Source organism: Cucurbita pepo, chromosome 14, assembly GCF_057944985.1.
Source record: "Cucurbita pepo subsp. pepo isolate OVF chromosome 14, ASM5794498v1, whole genome shotgun sequence".
Classification (NCBI taxonomy): domain Eukaryota; kingdom Viridiplantae; phylum Streptophyta; class Magnoliopsida; order Cucurbitales; family Cucurbitaceae; genus Cucurbita; species Cucurbita pepo.
This window is the reverse complement of record NC_141811.1, coordinates 7095415-7118974: the sequence shown is the minus strand read 5'-3', so window position 1 is coordinate 7118974 and position 23560 is coordinate 7095415. Positions and strand designations below refer to the sequence as shown.

General features: G+C 34.0%; 1 protein-coding gene and 1 pseudogene across 1 annotated transcript; one reads left to right on the top strand and one right to left on the bottom strand.

The window, feature by feature from the left end:
- Positions 1-5920: 5920 nt before the first annotated feature.
- LOC111783832 (calcium-binding protein KRP1 pseudogene) lies at positions 5921-6450 on the bottom strand (annotated as a pseudogene).
- Positions 6451-18703: 12253 nt separating this feature from the next.
- Positions 18704-22776, top strand: LOC111783843 (NAD(P)H dehydrogenase (quinone) FQR1). Its single transcript, XM_023664687.2, has 4 exons — positions 18704-18868; positions 21590-21683; positions 21972-22234; positions 22346-22776. The coding sequence occupies exons 1-4, from the start codon at positions 18846-18848 to the stop codon at positions 22575-22577; spliced, it is 612 nt and encodes a 203-aa protein (XP_023520455.1). The 5' UTR covers positions 18704-18845; the 3' UTR covers positions 22578-22776.
- The last annotated feature ends 784 nt before the right edge of the window (positions 22777-23560 follow it).

The window sequence follows — 23560 nt, the reverse complement described above, 5'->3', positions numbered from 1 at the left end:
TGTCGTGCTTGTAATTTTGGGAAGCAACATAGGCAACCCTTTCCTAAACAGGTATGGAGAGCCTCGAAAAAATTGCAGCTGGTTCATACTGATCTTTGTGGTCCTCAGCGAACACTATCATTAAATGGTAATCTTTATTACATTGTTTTTATTGATGAACGAGAATGTGTTGGATCTTCTTGCTGAAGCAAAAGTCAGAAGTTGCGGGTGTATTTTGGAATTCAAAGCCAGAGTTGAGAATGAAAGTGTATGCTTGATTCAGACTATAAGATTAAATAATGGCAAGGAGTACACTTCAGAAACTTTTAACAGGTTTTATGAAGAGGCTGAAATTGAACATCAATTGACAGCACCATACACTCATCAACAAAATGGCGTCAGTAAAAGGAGGAATACATTTATAATGGAGATGACGAGATACATGCTTCATGATAAGGATCTTCCACAATGTTTTTGGGAAAAAGCAGCAAACACTGTTGTGTGCTTGCAAAATCGAATTTCAACAAAAGTTGTGAAGGACCGACACCATTTGAAGTTTGCATGTTAGAAGAGTCTAAAGATGAACGACTAGAAGAGTCTGAAGATGAACGACTAGAAGAGTCTGAAGATGAACAACAAGATGCTTTGGTTCATGATGCACCTGTCAGAGGAGGAGCTTTCGGTGATCGAGAAAAACAAAATCTAGAAGTTGGTTGATCGACCTCTAAACAGAAAGATAATTGGAGTAAGATGGGTGTTAAAAAAAGGCTTGGAGTTCATAGCATCTAAACAAGGAGGAGTGTTAAAGATAACGTATTTGTTTAAATTGTTGTCAGTTAGTATCTGATTAATTCTCTTATAGTTTAGGATTTGATTTAGTTTTGAGTTGATTTAGTTTTGATTTAGTATTGATTTGTTTACTGATTTATTACCCAATTTTCTGCCGATTTTTCTACACATTTTTAGGTAGATTTTTTAATATCTTTTTATATTTTCTGTATATATAGAGCTTTCTTGCTCTTCATAATACAATTTTCTTATCAATCATTCAATCACTCACTCTTTCACTAACAAACCTTCTAGCCTTGTGTCGTGGTGTTCATGTTGCGACGACGAGGTTTCTTTTAGAGTTAGCTCACTCAAGCTCCTCTCAACCACGGCAATGTCGGCGAGCGTAGGTTCATCATGAGTAAGATCATTTTTCAATTGTAGTGCTGACATCATCTTCATTCCTTTTAGTTGAAGGGCTTTAGTCTGAATGATTGTCGGGTTAGACCCATTACTACTAAGCATTTTGCCAGGGGTGTGGAGATGACTTTGAGTTCAAGTAGGAAATCCATCCCTAACACGATGTCGAAGCCATTCATCTTGATAATCACAAAATCGATTTATCTAGTCCAAGTCTCCAGCTTGATCGGAGTTCTTTTTACAACTTCTGAGATAGGTAGGGCAATCAGATTGATAGCTTTCATCTGTCTCGTATCTCGATGCCAATAGATGTTCAAGCATTTTACTTCGGTCTCCATCATAAAATTGTGGGTGGCTTTAGAAGTAACAATAATGTTCTTGAGCGCTATGTGGTTAGCCCACACCTCATGGCTCTTTTATCTCTTGCACTCTCCTTTGAAGAGCAGATAAATACTTTAGGGCCCTTGTGTAGGAGTTTTCCATGTTTTCGATTAGCAATGAGTTGGATGAACTTGTCACAAATGGCAGAGGCTCACAGTAGTACCTTGTGAGTTGGCTGAACTTTACCATGCATGAACCTTATAACTATGATATGATGAGAGAAATAAGCAGAAATGAAATTTCGGAGACCTAAGAACTCAAAGAAAAATTTCAATGGTTGGAGATTCAGATAGAACCAAGAACTAAGAACTTGAATTAGCTTACGTTAAACCCCCCTAAGTTGAGCTTAGGTAGAATGAGTAAACCTAGGTGTAGCCTAAGAAGAGTCTATACTTAACAAACTATCAAATGAGAATATGACACCGTACTAATCAACCAAGATCAATGATACTTAATAATGAACTATGAACTATCGTCAAGCTACTCACGAAATATATTTTATATATGTTTTCATGCTACTTTAATTTTATTTCGATTGAGGCAGGATAGAGGGGTTGTGGCGAAGGTGCTAGCTCATGGAGCTTTTTTATATGTTTATGTGAACCCTTGACTTCTGTATTTCTGGATTCATGAACTATCTATGTTATGCTTTTTTTTGGGTTTGTGTCATCTTGTATATCAGTTATATTTATATCTATTGTTAACATTGTTTTAAATCTAAATTTTCTTTTAAGTGCATGAGATTTTCAAATATTCTATGTCAGCAAGTAACGGTCCATGACTCGAGCCCTCAAAAAATAAGTCGTTACCTTACAATTGGAACTTTGAGTTATGGCAATTCATGTCCATGACTCGAGCCAAAAAAAAAAATAAGTCGTTACCTTATAATTGGAACTTTGAGTTATGACAATTCATTGGCCTTGGTTCATATCACTTGAGCGGAAAGAGTTCTGATAACAAGAAAAAGATAGATTCGAACTAACCTAGAGTGAGCCAAGATAGAGGTATTAGTTAGGGGCGTAGGGCCGTGACTAGCATAGTTTAGAATTGAATTGTTCTTAACACAATGCATAATAGATACTCAGACGGAGGATCCCTACTTAGATTGATTATGGCAGGAAGAGAGGGCAAATTGGGCTTGGGGTTCTCCTTATCATCAGATAACGACCTGTTTTTCTTTCCAACAACAAACAGATCAGAAAGGAGGTGTTAAAGAAGCTGATGACTCTCCTTTCACGTTAGATGTCAGTAATACAAAGATGTATCAGAACTTGAAGGCTTACTATTGCTGGGTCCATGAAAAGAGACATAGTAGAATATATGAGTAGATGTTTGACCTATAACCAATTTAAGACACTGAGGTAGAGGCCTTCAAGACTATTGCAACCCTTAATCAACACGGGAAGAAGTGGGAAGATAGAGAGATGAATTCCATCACAGGGTTTCCAAAGACGAGAAAAGGCTACACAATGATATAGGTAGTTATGATAGGCTGACTAGATCAATGCATTTCATTCTAGGAAAGTCTATGTAACGGCTCAAACCCCTTGCTAGCTGATGTTGTCCTCTTTGGACTTTCCCTTCCGGGCCTACCCTTGAAATTTTTAAAATGTGTCTGTTAGAGAGAGGTTTCCACACCCTTATAAAGAATGCTTCGTTTTTCTCCCCAACCGATATAAGACCCCCAATCCACCCCCCTTCGGAGCCTAGTGTCCTTGTTGGCACATCGCTCGGTGTTTGGTTCTGATACCAATTGTAATGGCCTAATCCCACCGCTAACAGATATTGTCCTCTTTAGGCTTCCCTTTCGGGCTTCCCCTCTGTTGTGCGTCGAAAGCGGAACAAATGTACTCACAACACCAATGAATGGAATTACACAAAGAGACACCAAGATATTTACATGGTTCGGAGAGAAGAAGTTCTCCTACATCCACAGGTAGCAACCAATCACTAATCAAACCAAGCGTTACAAGTGAATACCTCACTATCACACTGTATAGACTCTCACCAATATGTCACTCAAGAAATACAATGTGACACACAAAACATTCCCAAATCCCGATATCAAATTCCGATATGACTAAATATGGTATGACTAAATCTAATTCAAATAACCAAATCAAATCTAATCCAAATAACCAAATCAAATCAAAACTTATAACAATTTACAACACCCTCATGGTTTTTAAAACGTGTCTACTATGGAGAGGTTTCCTGATATGGAAATCAACCCAAGGGAAAGTATGGAACAGATTACCTTGATGATCAAGATCAATAGTAAAGAAAACTCGTTTCTAAACTCGTGATTCGAATCACTCCACAAGAGGTTTGATCAATACCACTTGAATGACTCTACATGCAAGTTCTAAACATAAGAATTTGCAAAGAAAGTTTAGCTCTCAACAAAGCTAAAATAGAAATTATATTCTTAATTTCAAAATCTGATGTCTAATCAAAGAAAAGAAGGCATTATATAGCCTTTACAAACCTTTACAAACCTTAACCTATGTGATACATAACTCCAAAATTAAATGGGCGAGTAAATGAGAAATACTCATAACCTCCCTATTAAAATGGCTAGTTAATGGTGGAATATAGTGGGTTACAATACAACGTTAACTCCTATATTTAAAACTAGCTTAAATATGACAACAAATAGTTAAACTATAATTAAATAATGCAAATAATAAAATGTGCTTATTAGTCATCCTTGGACTATTTGATAAATTCAGTGGAGTTCATTAAATGCAACTTAAAGTGCATTTAATTCATCTCTGTCTTGAAGCTCAACTTTGCATAACATATAAGGGAGGTCTCCAACGTCTTCTAGAATTTCCTTTGATGAGCTCATCATAGCTTAAATATAACTGTATAAGGTTTGTTGTAGCTTCTTGGCTCTCGTCCTTGTAATTGGACCTTGAGGTATGGAAATTCCTTGGTCGTGGTTCATATCATTTCCACACCCTCATAAAGAATGTTTCGTTCACCTCCCCAATTGATGTGGGATGTCACAATCCACCCCCCTTCGGGGCCTAGCATCCTCACTGGCACTCATTCCCTTCTCCAACCGATGTGGGACCGCCCAATGCACCCTACTTCCGGGCCCAGCGTCCTTGCTGGCACACTGCCTCGTGTCCACCCCCCTTTAGCACATTGTCCGGTGTTTGGCTCTTATACCATTTGTAACGGCTTATGCCCACCGCCAACAGATTTTGTTCTCTTTGAGCTTCCCTTTTCGGGCTTCCCTTCAAGGTTTTTAAAATGCGTCTACTAGGAAGAGGTTTCCACACCCTTATAAAAAAATGTTTCATTCTCCTCTCCAACCAATTTGGAATCTCGCAGTCTACGTACAAAATGGATAAGTGGACATAGTTATATCAAGATGAGATGGTCTGACTACATGGTGTGTTACTATTTATCATCTATGATTGAGATGCCTAATTCACCTCACATTTCTAGTTGAGTTTACAGAAAGTGTTGGGAACATCGTTGAGGTTCAACTTGGACTTTTATCGCTAAATTGATAGACCGACAAATAGAGAGGTTGAATCAGATTATGGAAGATATCCTACAAGCCTATACCATAGATGCAATGGTCTACAAATTATAGAATCATTCAAGAGCTTGGAACAGATAGAGGCAATGGTCTACAAATTAGCTCTACCATCCACTCTAGCTTGCACAATGTATTTTATATATCTATATTGAGGAAGTACGTGGCTGACTTCTCAAGTATATTTTTATTATTTTATTTATATGATTTTAATATTTAAGAGCTCATTTATTTATCTAAATTTTATGATCCTAACATAAAATATCAATAAATTTTTATTTTAGTGTTGCTGAATTTCTGGCCGTTGATATAAAAAGGAGCTCCATTAATTTACTATGTCACAACAATGGCTCTGTTTCATTTCGGGTGGTTGGGAGCCAATCAAAGAATATATTTTTTTAGAGCTCTAACTCAGCTTCTTGGTTGATATGCTCCTATCATTATCTACCATTTTTTTTTCAGATACGTTTTTACTGTTCTTGAAACGTTTGAGATTAATATAACTCATTTTCTACTAATTAAATTATTTGAAATTAAGTTTTGATTAAATCTAGCATCAATTGAACTTAATGATTTTGACTTAAGTCAATCATATAAGAATCCAACCTAAAACAAAATAATAATAAGAAGAAGAAGAAGGTAATTGTAAAGATTGATTGAAAAGAGATAAATTAGATTTTTTTTTTTTTTTTTTTTTTTTTTTTTTTGAGAACTTAGATTTAATATTTATTTTTCTTATTATACATGAAAATCCAAAAAAAGCATGGCTAGATTTGCAAATTTATTTGTGTTTTCTTTTATATATATTTCACTAATAATAATAATAATAATAATAATTATTATTAATAATAAATAAATCAAGAAAAATTGGGAAAGTCTGGACGGAGACTTTGTTGGAAGCCGAAGCGGGAGGCGTCCATCAACTCCGGACTTAATCTGAACATAAGAACACAAAATTCCATCTGATTGAGAGCGCCGTCGCCGTCGAAATCCCCTTCTCTCAACATGCTTCTCAGCTCCTCGTCGGAGTGATCTCCCAGCCCTAGCGCCGCCGCATTCCTCTTCAAGCTCTCCAAATTGATGACTCCCTTCTCAGGGTCCATCAGCAGATTGAATCCGTTGCAGAGTTCTCCGATCAGCCCCTCTCCCCCGAGCTTGCACGCCATCTCCGGCAGCCAATCTTCGAATCCGGACTCCGATTGGGGGATTTGGTTGTTTCCGGCCATTGAGATCGGTTTAGAGAGAAGTGGGGTTGGATTGATTTGGGTTGAGAATGGAAAGAAAGGGATTTTTATATATAGAGAAAAGGGGAAGATGGGGTTTTCCAAGAAGGAGAGAAAGACAACTAAGGAGTACAGATAATGAAGGTTTGCGGACGGGGCATGTTCTGAGAAGGTCCTGAGGGTATAACCGTCTTTAAGAGTGGTTGATTTGGTCTCTGCGTGGAGTAGCAATAGCAGTGTGAGGTGACGAGTGCGATGATGCCAACATTCTGAAGTCGAGTCAATGAATGGGTTACCCACGGCCACACCACTTTAAGAGGAACTCGGTCATTGACTTGCTTCACTTTCCAATTTTGACCCTTTCAAAAACTACAATATTCCTATTCCCAATCAAGTGGTATGGGGTATATGCTCCACATAGGCTCTCAACCCAAAGACCCCCAACGTCATTGAACGGAGACAAGTACTCGGTCTCACAATCCTACTCGTTTACAATGTAATTGTGCAATACTTATTCTCACCTTCGACTAAGTCTACGCCTCTGTTCAACAAAAAAAATATTTTTGAAAATTGGGACAAAAAAGTTTTAGAAAGCGTTTGAGAATCAATTTTAAGAGCGTAATGTTCTAAGCTAAAAGAAAATAAGCAACAACCACACTTTGATAACGTATAACCTGGGTATGAAGAATTAACAACAAGTTATATCTCTCTGTAGTATATTATATTTTGAGGCATTTTAGTCTTGACAAATGTAGACATGATTTTGACGAAGTGTCTTAGACATGACGTAGACATGATTTTAGTCTTGACAGATGGAAACCCACCTTGGACAAGCATGATTGGAACATCTAACATGAGACTATATGCAAAATGCCTTGGACAAGCATAACTGTGATGCCCTCCTTCACTCAATTAGTTGACATCTCTATCAACTAACTCTTCGTGAACTTAACAATGTATGGGAGATTGACTTGAGGTCTCTCGACGCGTTTTCACATGATCTCATCATTAAGGAGCCTATTCGAGTATGTGAGAAACTGTTGAAAATCTCTTATCGATTCATCGACAAGCTAAGATCCCTTCTACTTCCTTTGAGTTGGCATTCTTCTTTGTGATAAGATGTCGTATCACGTCATTGTGCTTTGTATCTTCCTGATCGGGATAGTAACGTTTCAAGTTACTGACATGGACAACAAAGTTAGTCCATATCTATGAGAGCAATTAGATCCTATATGATGTCTGCTACTCTTTTGAATGACTTCGAATGACCTATAGTATTTTCACACCAACTGTTGTGGCACTGTCTTATGGGGTCTCAACCCTCTATATTAATTCATGGATGGGCATTGCCTCAAGGCAGCATGCCGCTTCGTCGATCCTGATGGTTTTCGAAACAATCTCATTCATGCGTGATTTCAAAGTTCAATTCGGTTAGGAACTTCACGTAGGTAGAATAATTTATCTTCGATCTTTTCTAGTCAGTTCGCTTCAAGACTTGCTCAATTGTTTTGTAAATGACTTATTTGTAGGATTAGATTCATGAAGCCAATTCGACTCCGACACCAACTATCACAATCGCACTCTGTCAGGATTCACAACATAATTGCGCAACACTTACTCTCAATGTCGAGTAAGTTAGCCAACTAGAATTTGAGTTGTCGTTGGCACAGGTGACACATGCTCAAGCCTCTACCCTAATTTCACATAAAATATTTTAGAAAACAGGGACAGATAAAGTTTTAGAAAGCATTTGGAAATCGCTTATAAGAAAGGAACATTACAGACTAAAAGCAAATAAAACAACATGTACAACTTTGATAGCATATAATTCAGATAGGAAGAATTAACAACTAATCACATCCCCATGTAATATATTTTGAGTCATTTTAGCATCGACAGATGTAGATATGATTTTGACGAACAATCATCACCCAGGTATTGACATAACAAGACTAGTAAAGATATAATAACATAAAAGAAAGAAAAAATAGTCTTGTTATAGACGAGTGGCCTTAGACAACATGTCTTGGACCATGATTGGAACATCCAACACACAATCACAAACATGTCTTATACTATGTAAGCCCAAATTTGTGAACAATTAACAAAATCTTTACCATTCCTTCGTGGGTTTGGCTGAATATTATTAACAACTGTAAATTGTTTTTGGCACTTTGACATCTTAATGTTTGAAAAGACATGATTTTTTTACATACATTATACAAAAACAATTGAAGTTTCCCTTGAAATCCAAGTTTGAAAATAGTGTTTTAATTGTTTAATATTCAATTTAGTTGAAGTTTCAAATTTTGGTTGCGAAGACTTTAATTTTATTCTTTATAATTATTTTAATATTCTCCATATTCTTATCTTAGTCATTGTTATATCACTAAATATCTGGCTAATACTGCATGAACATAGTTTATTAATCTTAAATTAAAATGTAAAAAAGTTGTATGAAACTAAATATGGTTCCTAGTAGCTGAATCAGTCAAACAGGGTGGAACACCTTTAATTGGCTTCTTTATTGATACAAAGAAACAGAAACAGAGTAATGAATATTCAGGTCAATAGTCTTCTTTCACATGCCGTTGAAACAGTCTTTTCTTTTTTCTTCATTAATGAAGGTCGATTTGGTTTTATTATTATTATTATTGTTACTAAAGAAAATTATTATTTATTATTTTTTTTTTTTTAGTTTTTCAAATTTATTTTCTCTAATCATATTCTTTGATATAGTTTTCACATTTTTTTTAAATAAATATTTGAATGGATAGTAGAGAAAATATGAGAAAATAAGGCAAAAATCAAAGGGTTATAAGGTTATTTGATTCAGGTGTAGTCAACTATTTGGGTCGAGTTTCATAACTATTTTGTTTCTTATTTTAATTTTAAAGGATGGTAATGAAAATATTTTTATTTTTATGAAGTAACTTTAAAGTTATGAGATTGTAGTTTTTAAAATTAGGTTTTGATTTTGAAAATACTTGTAAAAATGTTAGAAAACAAATAATTCAATTTGTTTTAGGGTCTGTTCCTTAAGAAGATATGTAATAGTTAAAAAATAGTGAGTCTCGGGTCGGGTCGGGTCTTGACTTATTCATCGACCCAATGGTTAAATTCACAATATCACTAATGAGTCGTTGGAATTCATGGAGCTTTTGGCCATTGTAGATCTACCACCGGAAGAGTCTCACCGGTGTTGTGTTCGTTGGAGAAGAAGAATTGAAACCCTCGAGTGACATGTGAGGAATAAGCAATCCAAGGGATCTGTTTGATATAGATACTCCAAGTCCAGCCACTCGGTCCAGATGCCTTGGGCCACAACCCATGCAATCTAACCCAACTCCCACAGTCAAATCTACAGAAAGGCCTAGGCCCAAATGCACACCACCATGTTGTATTCATGGATTTGAAGAATCACGTATTTAAAGCCTTTGACATGCCTGTTAGTGTAATTATAGATGGTTACGTCAACCTCAACGCGACTCTCCACAAAATGGTATGATATTGTCCACTTTGAGTATAAGCTCTCGTAGCTTTGCTTTGGACTTCTCCAAAAGACCTCATACCAATGAAAAGAGTATTCCTTGATTATAAACTTATGATCAGAACATAAAATGCACCTCACGAGAGTTTTAATAATCTCATGAGAAAATAAATTATACGTCAAATTCTTCAAATGTGAATTTTAGCTATAATAGATCTCTTTCTTAGGGCATTGGTGTCATCATTGACGAATGTTATCTTCCCATTGAGCTTGTTTTTCGACATGTATGATTTAGTTTTTGTTTTTAGTGCTTTGGGTGATTAATAGAATATCTCCTTAATAAGCTTGCACAAATGTCTAGATTATGTATACCATGCTCTAGGTGATCGATAGGATAATCTCCATAGCAAAGTATGCACAAGAGAACCAAGTAGGGTGTTACATCTAGAGCAATTTACATGTTGACCTAGGTCGGTATGCCTCCAGTAAATCCTACACCCCAAGATCATAAATAGCAATCAAAGGTCTAGACCTGTGTGCACCACGAGAATGAATTAGCTTGAAGAGTTAGCCCAAAACATCATGAAAACAAGAGATGAAATTTAAAGCGTCTAGACACCCCTAAAAATCTAATAGACCTACATGACGTCCAAGAAGGATGTACTTGCTGACAATGCAACTGACGAATAGATGGAGTCTTTGATTTAGATTGTTCATATATCACGACACCTAAGAACATTGGTTAGAAGAATAATAAAGCTTGTAATTAAAGATAGTAGGTATCCAATAGGAAAGGCCAAGTTAATGATGGAATTGGAAAGCGATTGAGGAATGTCAGGCATATGTGGGCACGCGTCATATGTATGAATGATATGCGATGCTATGTTATGCTATTATGTCATGTTATGATTTATGCTATGTTGAGTTATGTCGTATAAAATGTTATGATGTCGATAGTCTATAATGCATAAACCTCCATAGATTATGCAATGAAAACTAAGTTAAATATGAAACAGTTGAAAGGGATTATGTATGCATAATTCATAGACTCATTATGTTAAATATGAATGGAGGTTTGACTTGATGTCATGATTTTAAGCTATGAGAACCTCATACATATTTTTATGTCATGTGCATCGAAATACCTCCCTGTTATGATCAGTACGGATGCGTAAATTACAACTCACGACATTTATGTTTGTCATGATGTTTTGCAGGCTTTTCCCATCTTTGATGTTCAACACAACCCATTAACGAGTGCTAGCCTGACAAGCCAGGCCTAAGGGTATGCGAGCCTGTCTAGTAGGCCCATGTTTGCATGTGTGGGTCGTGTTTAGAGGAGTACGACACATCCAACCTTGCTCGAACTGCCTAAGACCATGCCATAAAGTTTTAAAGGATAAGTCCTACCATATTGCATGTGTTTACATTTCTCGATCTCGATAGTAAGGTAACTTACTGAGTATTTCTTAAATACTCAAGCTGATAAGGCAACCCTAATTCTCAGCCCAGCGATCCAAGCTTTTGTTGAAGCAAGAACCCTTGAATCAAAGTAATTAACACCTTCTTATACGAAATTTGGATCAACCAAGAGATAATGCTAGAATTAGATTACCTCTTACGATCGAAGATCTAGAAGCAAGATTTGGAAACTAAGAATGTTTGATTAATCCACCACACCTAAATGGTGTGAAAGAAGATTTGGAAACTAAGAATGTTTGATTAATCCACCACACCTAAATGGTGTGAAAGTTATATTATTTATAATCAAATAAATTACAAGGATAGGGAAACAGTAATAAATGGAAATAACAATAAATGGGAAGATACCTATGGTAATAAGGCAAATATTAATAATAAAATATCAAATATAATATATATGGTAAACTATAATTTATTACTGGATATCCTTAACAGAAACCTTGTTCTAAATTGAGTCACCCCACCATCTAACTTGATCAAGGCTTGATTGAATGGCTCGAGTGCAATTCTACCACAAGAATGGCTTGAAACTTAGAAATGGCAAATATGATGCTCGGATTTCTAAGGGAAACGTCTCAATTTGAGATCTGAATTACATTCATTCACGAATCTGAATTTTACATAGCATATTGTGGGTATTTATAGTCTCCCAACAAAAGACGTTTGTGGACGAGATTTATTCGAGACGTTTGTGGATGAGATTTATTCCCGATCCCCTTTAATCTCCACAAAGAATAAGTCAAATTGACCATTTGACTTTTACATAATTTATGAAATTAAACATAGTTCTTTTTAACAAATGTTAATTTGCTTGAGTGGCTAATGCGATAGGTTTGAAATTAATGGAGCTCTCTGCGCGTAGGTTCGAATTTTGTGTTGTTGACATATTAATCTTGTACTGATGACGGTGTCACGATGAGTCTCATGGGACTAGTGCTAGGATAATTGTATTTTTATCTTTTTGTAGCCTTAGGTTAAGGCAGTCATGACATGCATGTGGATATAGAAAAATAGGGTTGTTATACGTGGAATATAGTTGTTACAAGATTTGATTAGAGCCTAGAAATAAGCTACTTACTCAGTATTTTGTTGTGCAACTCTTTCTAGTTGTATTTGGATTTGAAAACCTCACATATTTATTTTATATTTCGAATGTTCTATGAATTTCACATATTACAATTTATAGTATTTTAATCTCTTTTTTGGCGTCCCTTATTTTAAACTAATTAAACCGTGTGTCAATGTGTATCGGTTCGTAATTTAAAAAAAGTGGGTTGTTATAATAAAGTATCTAATTTTATCCTTATTATTATAGACTCGTCAAATTATTTCTTAAATATCCTAAATCCTAAACCCTAAACCTTCGGTTTAACTTGTTTATAACCATTATCACATTTGTCTATATTGTTTTAAAATCCTCTCATTTTGATTCACGTATACCCAATGCGCTCGTAGCATCGTGTAAAATAGTTGACTATTTAAAGAGGTAGACCTAGTAGTTGACCCACATTAAGCCAAGAGAGGACATAATTTTCTACATGATACAGCTGCCAATTTGCATCTCCCAAAGAAAAGGATTTTCAATTATTGAAAATGTTTCTTAAAAAAAGTGAACCAATAACGACCCTTGTATTTTTACTTTTCTTTTATTAAATATTAAAGAAATCATTGCAAAATTCCATGCATGACAAATTTGACAAAAAAAAAAAAAAAAAAAAAATTGTATTTCCACGTTCATATTACGTGTGGGAAGAGGAATGAAAATTGACAATTTATATTCAAGTTAAAACCAATTGGAAAAAAACTAATTTATACCTTTCAATTTTAAATTAAATTATATTATTTAATTGTATTAATTAACTCGTTTGACACAATATCTACCATTCAAAAGTGTGAATAGATCTGAAAATATTATTACTCAAGAAACAATATAGAGCTAAGAATGAGAAATATAATTGGGATGGAACGTCATTGATATTCACAACCTTTAAATAGTATACAAGGATACTTATAAATAAGAAAATATAAACTAAGTAAATATTGAGAATAAAATAAAATATACTACTAATAAAAAAAATATTAACTCTAAGATATATTCTATAAATAATATATTCTCTAAATATTAACGTATTATGAATATCTTGATTAATTCAAACTAGAGTTACACTAAATACATACTCTCTCAGTGCAAGCTTATTTCTTAATAACTACGGGAGTCTTACAACACTTACTCTTGAACTAATCAAATCATAAAACGAAAAATATTAATTGATTACGAATATCTAAGATATATTTTATAACTAATAATTACCAATATCTTGATTAATTCAAACTAGCAATAAGTGCATTCAATTCTGACCATGTGTAGGTTTTTACGAAAATTTGTGTAATAATTTTGCTGCTTACTTTGATTTTTTTAACTATTCTAAATTGATTTTTAACAAAATCAAGTAAAAATTGTGGAGGTTCACCCACGTTTAAATTGATATAATTATTAGTTTATTCTTTTAACCGATAAAATCTAAAAGTTGAATATAAATTGATTTTTTTTAAAAAAAATTAATAATTACAACGGAAATTTTATAATTTAAAATCTAAATAGGCTATGATGAACATGTGAAAATTATAATTTATAATTTTATAATTTTATATGTAACGACCCGAAATTTTCTACTTAATTTAAGGTCGCTACTGTATACATACCATAAACATTGAATGCGGAAGACTTCATTTAAATTCCATAAAACATAACCTTTAACTTAAAAACACAGCCATGGACTTACGTGTTTCGAAAACATCTTTAAAACGACACAACAAAAGACCCGAAATAAAATAAATAAGCGTTTAAGTTTAAAACATCCTATTCTATTCTAAGTCTAAGAAAATGAATACCACTATCCTATGCATGTGCCATGATCTCAAGTTGCGATGCCGTCGTCAGCCGTACAGGAATGCCTTGCTTTAACCTGAAAAATGTAGTAGCACATGGCTTGAGTATTTAAAGAAATACTCAGTAAGTGACTCACTATTGGGGTTAAATGCAACAATCACATGCAATAAAATGATGGGACCTATCTTTCGTTTCGTTTCTTTTTCGTTTTGTTTCGTTTCATTTTTCCTACGGTGTAATCCTAACAGGTAATCGTGGACGTGTACCATATACTCTACACGCAGCCCATACGTGCGAGTATGAGCTCACCAGCTAGTTTGCACACCGCTGGGCCACTGTCCCTAGCCGGTGGGCATGCTCTGGGGGCCCACCGGGACCCGTTAAAACTAAAACCGTCACGGCAGCGCTATGCAGGGCATAATGATCGTTGTCCTGCCATTTGGATGTACGCGTCCGTACCCTCGTGATGGGATAGGGGTATCCCCCCAAATGCATGATCACACAATATGCATGAGGTCCCACTAGTCCTACAGTCATCATTTAATGAACATAACCATGTGTCACGTTTTCATGCTTACATGTCATTCTCATTCTCATTCTATTACATATCATACATATTCCTAGCGGGGTTATGTATCATGCAATTTACCGTATTTCATGTCATACAATTCATTCAGTTACATTCCAATACTCATACAACAAGCCATAATCGTACAAGGGTCACACATCGTCACATGCATTCATATCACATCAACTAAGCAACATAAATAACATACATTCACGTTCACATGATTTCGTACTTAAGCACAATAATCTAGCATACAATGTATCATATCATAACCAAGTCATAACGTAAACACTTCATAGTCATATCGTTCTCTAACTTACCATAGCCTTAACGTTCCTATACCTATCACAAACATATCATTACGTGACGTACCTTGGTCATATCGTCACAAGAACGTACCCTAACGATATCGTTCTATCAATCTATCACAAACCTATCCCTTTCTACCCATAACCTGACCGTATTCTTTCATCAATCTCTCCTATCCATAGCACTCCGGTATGTAACCTAACTCTAACATTTCATGAACGTATCTTACTCCTATCGTTACATTTCGTTTTGTGCATCCTTCTCGTACCCTATCTCAAACATCTCCTAGAGCACATCGTACCATAATTATTATCATACAATCCACATATAATAATATAACATAACATAACATATAGGAAGCATATCGATCCTCAGACAATTCACACATATCAATATATATGACACGTGCAGAACCACAGGGCACGTGTCAACATCAAATATAACCTTGCCGATAGTAAGGTCACTTACCTGGTTAGCTTAAGTCGTTGTCACGAATATATCCTTAATGAAAGTTCGATTCCGTCATTATCCTTAATGAAAGCCCATTGAACTCCAAGTCAACCTATGTGAGCCCATGACATCAGTTCCGAGTTTGAATTTCTACAAAATTGTTTCTCTAATTTATATTGATCCATGTGTTATACTTCATGTGAACGTTAGAGTCTTTGCCTGAGTTAGGTCTTGAAATATTTATATACGTTTGTTATAGTATTATTTTCATATAAACCATTTAATACCCATTAAAATTTTTCATCAGATATTCTATTTTCTCTCACCCTGTTTAATACTCTTTAACATTTTCCAGATAATTTTCAATTATATTCACAGTCTTCCCTCTCTGTTTCTTACAGTGTTTTCTTTCTTTTAATTATCTCTCTCTGTTTGAGAATGACTTTTAATATCATTAAATAAAATAAAAGAAAAACTACTGACCTCTTCAAATGCAATATCTCTATTTAGCAAAATATCTCTTTCTACCAAAACAAAAAACCCTTTTTGTGCTTGTTTTTGCGGGAGAGAAGAAATTCTAGTTAAATCTGTTTAATCCTTTCTTTTTATTTTTGTTTGTTACTTTTTCAATTAGGTTGGCAATTACTTCTGGCCAATTTAATCGATTCTATTTTGTTTCTGCTATTGCGTACCTTTCTAATTGCTATTGACGTACCTTTCTAATTAAATGGCTAAATAAAACTAAATAATTGGATAAGAAAGGAGATCTGAGATATAACTTATCGAGAAATCTCAAATCTCTCTCCCCTCTCCCAGGTAAATCTTGATCATATCTGTCAACCCATCTCCTATAAATCTGATGCAAGACGTGTCTGTTTTCTCAAATCTGAGATTTTTCAAAAATCTTGATCATATCTGTCAACCCATCTCCTATCAATTTGATGCAAGACATGTCTGTTTTCTCAAATCTGAGATTTTTCATTTTTGTTTCATTTACCAGGATTGTGAGGTGTGTTGAGGAGAGATTATTGGGGAAGTGACTTACGAGAGAGAAAAGAGGGAATAATGGTTTTTTTTATTTTTATTTTTTTACTTATTTATTAATTTTTTTTTTATACATAATAATAATTTTTATTTGTTTATTTATTTATTTTTGGGCTGTTACATTATAATTCAAACCTAAGAAAATGATGAACAAAATGAAGTATCTTAAATCTATGATGTTAAAGATTACTCAAAAAATAAAATTCATATTCATTGGATGACATAGGTTATGATGTATTGCATATGTAATCAGAAAATAATTCATATGTTTCTGTAACTATATATATATATATATATATATATATATATATATATATATATATATCTATATGGTTTGGTCTTTGTCCCTCTTGGAAAATGGATATATTATTCTATTTTTGGAAATTTTATTTCGCTATTAATTTGCTACAACTGAATAGCCGCCTGCCTTCTAGTCCACACCGTCTTTGTGCATGCACCCAATCAAAACCAGTCAATTTATTATTTAATTCTATTTTTTTAGATAAAACAATTTATTTAATTTCACACCTTAAATTGACTTAACATTTTTTTAATATGTAACCCATATATCATTTCACTCCTACCATGAATGTCTTAAATGAATTCCCTATATTATATTCAATTTAATACAGTAGCATATTTAAGCTAAGTTATAGGTCTATTATTTTTATAAAATATCCAAATCAACGTTCAAGAATATTATTATAATCAATTATTTGATATTTAATTTTAATTATGAGGATGGTCAATAATTCTATATGTTTAAGATTCTTTTGTAATTCAACAATTATGGAGTAAAATGAATTCATTGATGAGACATTTTATTTAAATATAGTCTAATAGAAAAAAAAAAAAAAAAAAAAAGCCCAATATTAATTTAAAAATTTAATTAATGGATAAAAACAAAATTTGATAGGAAGCCAAGGTTGACTAGAACAGTTGTGCACATACCAAATTTAAATATTAAAAAGCTAAAATATAAGGGAGTTATTTATTTATTTATTTATTTATTTAAAGACAAAATAATAAGGGAATATAATAAACCCTTACATGAGTTATTATTATTATTATTATTATTATTATTATTATTATTTGAAACTTTTTGGAAAAAAAGAGTTATTATTATTATTATTTTTTTTTTAAGAAATAAAAATGGGTGAAAAGTCAAAATTTGTAAATAAAATATTAGAAAAATTAATTATAGGTTGAAGAGTAATTAAAAAAAAAAAGAAAAAAAAAAGAAAAAAAAAAGGAGTTGAATCTTCTAGAGGGGAATTAGGAATTTAGAAGGAGTGATGATGATGGGCGTGACACCTCCCTCCCGTCATTACTTATTCACTCAAACTTTAACTTACCTCAACACACCCTCATATATTTTTGTTTTTCTAATTTTTTTTTAATTTACACAAATTATTCTCTACAAATAATTGAACAACGCTAATACACGTTTCACTTATTATACAAAAATTATAAAAATATTTCAAATTTGTATTTAATAGTTGGTGGGAGTGTACACGAATTAGGTTGGGTTAGAGAAATTTTTCAGGCCAACACAAAATTTCAGATTGCTTGTGTTGGTGAGGCTACCAATTGGAACCGAGTTCACAACGGAATTGTCAATTGCTTTTTTTTTTTATTATTTTAAAAAATATACTTATTTATCCTAAATGTTGTGTTAATAACAAAAAAAAATCTTATAAAATTCAAATATCAAACGTTATGATGCATCATCCGTTACGAAAATTATATATTCTTAATTTTCATGATAATCTTAAAAGTAAGGTAGGGTCCAATTAGACTAAGCTGGGTTATAATGCTATTTTTCAAGTTGGTACCATGGGCTGTCAGCTCAAATTAAATTAAAAAAAAAAAAAAAAGAAAAAAAAAAAGAATATAAAACAATTCAACCAAACTTTTATGATTTAGGTCGGGTAATTTGAGATGGTTGGATTGTTGTTGGGTAGCATTTAGTTAATTTTTTTTAAAGATAGAAACAAGATAAAATAAAACATGTTTTTTTAAAGACAAACAGCAGCTAAAAATTTTAGAGGCGCAGAAGAAGAGAAAAGAAACGCAATTTCCATGGAGAGATAAACACCGTAAAAAACTTGATGGTTGCCGGTAGGCGAAGTAATATTATTTTTTAAAGGTAAGGAGGGGAGGCGGATCCTGCACCTATAAATAATCCCCTTCATTCACCAACTTCTCCATCGTCAACCATTAATCAAAATCACAGAGTTCACAAATCTCCCACGCAAATTTCCCACAGACCTCACAACACTGCTTTAATGGCGACCAAAGTGTATATTGTGTATGTGCATCTTTCTGCTCTTTTTTTTTTTTTTTTTTTTTTTTTTTTTTTTTTTTTTTTTGTTTTTTCGTTTCTAGTTCCGATCTTTTCTGATGTCTTTTGCCTTTGTTTCGCATTTCGATCGCTTCCTCTTTTTTCGTGTTGTTCTCTGATTTAAACTTTCATTTCCGTCTTGGCGGTTGTTTCCTGATTTCTTTTGCTGTTTCTTGCTTTAATTCTTGGTTTTGGATCCTGTGTTCTTTCAATTTTGGTGGATCTCATTGCGATTTGTTCTTTCTTCTGGCTATGCTATTGAGAAATAATGGTTTCGTTGGTGTATTGATATATTGGTGCATTTATGTCATGTATGCTTGGGAACTGAATCATTGGAGGAAGGATGCTTAACAATTGATTTCTTTTTCTAATGTAATTTGATGGATTTCCTAGGATTAGTTCCGAAATGAGGTCTCCTTGAGCATTTTCTCTTCTGGAAAATTCTTGACATTCTTAATCGCGTAATTGAGTAGTTTTTTTGCTTTTTTATCTTTAGATTTTATGTTGAGGTCTCGGAACTTGCTAAGCACTTCATTACCATTGCTATTTAAAATGAAATTAGCCCAAGCGACAGGAGTAGGGAATGTTTCACAGGCCAAACATTCATGTTATTCTACAGTCTTGCCACAATATATTTATTTTCATGTTTGATGGGATTCTTGAATTGTTTTGTAAGCATCAATGACTCACTGGATAGTTCAGTCGGAATTCAGTTTTCCAACAGGCAAAAGATCTATATTTGATTTGTCAAAATTGACTACTTTTGTTTTGCGACCATGGAAAAAAATTAGATTATCGAGGGACTTATTCTCAAATTTCTAAAAGTTCGTATACATTAGTTTTAAATGTTGTCTTGCAGATATTTATTCCCTTCCCATGAACCATTTAGAGCATGTCCTCCGTGGGTTCTTAAAGAAAAAGGATTATTTAATAATTTTAGGAGTACAGATGTTTCTAACATTTGGGGCATATCTTATGTGCAGTTTTTTAACTTTGAACTACACATGCTTAGCAAACTATATAGCTCTGCTCGTTAAGAAACACGGTTCTGTATCGAGTAGCTATTAACAATGCCACCTCCTTCTCCCCAATGTAATCCTTTGTCTTCTGAGCTTTTTCCCATTCTTCTGATGCAGATAATATTCGTGCACTTTTACCTTTCAAAATTTAGTTATATGCATATAGATTGAGTAATGTTGATGAACTTATTCTTATGGGGTGAAAACCCATTGTTAGCATGTTTAAGGTTCAGTAATTGTCATATTGCAGTGTTCTGATTTTTCCTTTTTTTGAGTTCAACAACATATGTGGGAATTTGAACTTTTAATTTCTTGCCCGAGAACTTATGCCTTAACCGATTCAGCTTTATTGTCTATTGTCTATTTGTTGTCTGCTCCAAATACTCAAAATGTCAAAGTAAACATGGTAACGTTTGTATGAAACAAAGGTTTTCATCTTGGTTATCATGAGTTGTCACGTTTGTCTAGTGCTGGAGATGGAATAGCCGTATGATTCAATAAATAAACTATATGTTGAAATTGGGAATACTTGAATTGATAACAGGATGCAGTGTGCTTTAAATATATCACTTTTAGTTCTTATCAATTATGATGTTTCAGAATTCAACTTAATTTGACTGCCAAAGTGGGAGGCATTTCATATTCATTGGATTTGAAAGACTTTGCACAGTGTTGTCTTGGGATATAGCAAGTATTGAGTAAATTAAATAATTAGTTGATTTTTCAATGTTCAATTATTTATTTTTGGTATTACTTATCCATTTCCTTTATTGGTATTACTATTATTTATAAAATGTATTGGAAAGTAGAAATGTGGATTTCCTTTAAATTATTGTACTTTTGAGCTTTGACTTGCCTAATTCCTTGGATATAACCAAATCCCAGTTGGAAAAATTCAGGTCAAGTACTTCACTTTATCGATTTTCTTGCACACTGATATGTTTATCTTCCCTGCATTCATCTACGTAACTACCTGCTAGCTGGTTGCCTGTGCATTTACATGCTTAGATATTCCATATATCATTTAAGTGAGAGTTAGATGGGCTTGTTGGTAAATTCTTTGCTATTGCTATATGTGTTCCTGGGAATAGATTTTCCTTTTCCTTATTTTCTTTTGTATGGGATATAGGAATTTGAATGTGTTACAATAATTGAAAACATAGAGCATTGGTTTTCACATTGATTAGTTTGAATGCCACGTTCATTCTTGTGGCACCTTTAAGAATGATGATATTAAAGTCTGGTGAACTTGGACTCGTCATATCATAGTCTGGTGCTATCAATGTTAGGCTGCAATGTGTAGTTGCCTTGATTATTTTGTACATCAAATTAGAAACTTTTCACGAGAAGTTGTAAGCTTTCACAGATTACTATGCAATGAGAAAAAAAATGAATCTCACACTAACGACTAAAAATCTGTTTAGAATAACTTTCTAAGTTCTTAAAAATGTGCTTAAGTTGACAATATAATAGATTGCATTTGAAAGTAGTTCTTTCTGGGATCTGGATGCCAGGCAGTTTTCTTCATATGGGAAACCTTGCCTTCCACCTTGTATTTTTATTCGTAATAATAAGATTCATTGCTACTTTTTCTATTCTGAAAAGTTTCTCTATTCTAAACTAATGTTCTGCTTACATGAAATTTGAACTATTGCTGCTATTGCTACAGCTTCTATTCCATGTACGGACATGTTGAGAGACTTGCAGAAGAGATTAAGAAGGGGGCTGAATCTGTAGAAGGTGTTGAAGCCAAGTTGTGGCAGGTAACGTCTGAAAAAACTTACATTTGAATAACTTTTTCACGAGCATGATCTGCTACCGGGTATAGATTTTCAGTTTAAAGTCTCTACGTTCACCCATTTTCTAGTGCCATTGACTAGTTTCCTTTTGATGACTAATCATTTCATATAGGCTTATCCAATTTGCAAAAAGTTTTGGTCCCTTTATTTTCAACTGTTCGTATTAAAGTTTGTTGTACTGTTCCTGCTGTAGTAGTCTTTTTTATTGTTCCTGTCGTCCTGCAATTCCATGCCTGACAAACTCTAGTCTAGGTTCCCGAAACTTTACCAGAGGAAGTCCTTGGAAAGATGAGTGCGCCACCTAAGAGTGATGTACCAATAATCACCCCTAGTGAACTCTCCGACGCCGATGGGTTTGTTTTTGGCTTCCCGACTAGATTTGGGATGATGGCTGCTCAATTCAAAGCATTTCTGGATGCCACTGGAGGTCTTTGGAGAACCCAACAACTCGCAGGCAAGCCTGCTGGTATCTTTTATAGTACCGGATCCCAGGGAGGTGGTCAAGAAACTACCGCGTAAGTTCAACGTGTCATTTATTTTACTCTGATAAACTAAAGGCATCTCGAATAATATGAATTCGATCATAATTGGAATATCCTGAACTGAAATCAAATGCATCACAACAGGTTGACTGCCATCACTCAACTGGTTCACCATGGAATGATATTCGTACCGATTGGTTACACTTTTGGCGCTGGCATGTTCGAGATGGAGCACGTGAAAGGTGGAAGTCCATATGGAGCTGGAACTTTCGCAGGTGATGGCTCGAGACAACCATCCACTCTTGAGTTAGAGCAAGCCTTCCACCAAGGAAAGTACCTTGCTACCATCACAAAGAAGCTCAAGGGATCAGCCTAAACTTCTGTTAACCATATCAAAGATCCTGTTTGAAAAGCCATTTCCCATTTTTTTCACCATTTCAATTTCAATTTCAATTTACTTGCAATAAATCATTGGGTTGTTTGTTTGGTTTTGTGTATTGTATTATCGTGCATGTGCCTCACAGTATAGTCCTTTTAAATGAATACATGTGTGCTATTTAGTTTCAAATCCCTCACCATATGCTTTCTTTCCATTTTGCCTTTGCTGTTTTATTCACAACGGGAGCTCGAAAAGATTAGCAACCTTTTATCGACCTTAAGAGGAAAGGATATAAATTTCAGACATTGGAGAAGTCTCTCTCCAAGAAATAACCTGTCTTAACAAAAAACTACCCTACCATCATGGACCATTATATTCATATGCCTTTCCTGTCTCTTAGTTTCAGAAATAAAAAGCTTACGATGTTTTCCTACGCGTTACGATGTCTTCCTACGCATTAACTCGTAGAGTAGTTATGTATGATCGAAGTTTAAACATGTAAATGCCGTTTTAATTTTTCATTCTCACATTGAAAGTGAGAGCAAAAAGTAGTGACCTTCCCCAAGATAATTTACAATTTTTTAAATTTGTAACTATGTCTTTTCTTTTTCCACCTGTGTATATGACACATTCAATCAAAAGGCTTCTTCTTCTTTTTCCACCTGTGTAAATTTGTAACTATGTCTTTTCTTTTTCCACCTGTGTCTTCTTCTTCTCTCTCTCTCTTCGTGAAATAACACAAGAATTTGGATATTTATTATTAAGTACTCTACTCATAAAACTTACAAAACATGGTGCGGAGTATAAAAATTCGGGAAGTAGCCTGTTTGTAAGTTCTTAATTGTGTCTTCGATATGCTCAAAACGTAGCCCCTTAAATTTTGTTCTTGTCATGATCTAGTTCAAGGACCTTGGTTTTGGGTTTTAATCTAAAGACAAGGATCTATCGTTATGGGTTCTTAGTCCTAACAACTCGAATCT

What these genes read in the sequence shown, in the direction of transcription:
- LOC111783843 (XM_023664687.2), top strand. Translation starts at nt 18,846, where the DNA reads ATGGCGACCAAAGTGTATATTGT. An exon ending in GCGACCAAAGTGTATATTGT is followed by an intron (nt 18,869 to 21,589) that starts GTATGTGCATCT and finishes CTATTGCTACAG; the next exon opens with CTTCTATTCCATGTACGGAC. An exon ending in TTGAAGCCAAGTTGTGGCAG is followed by an intron (nt 21,684 to 21,971) that starts GTAACGTCTGAA and finishes ACTCTAGTCTAG; the next exon opens with GTTCCCGAAACTTTACCAGA.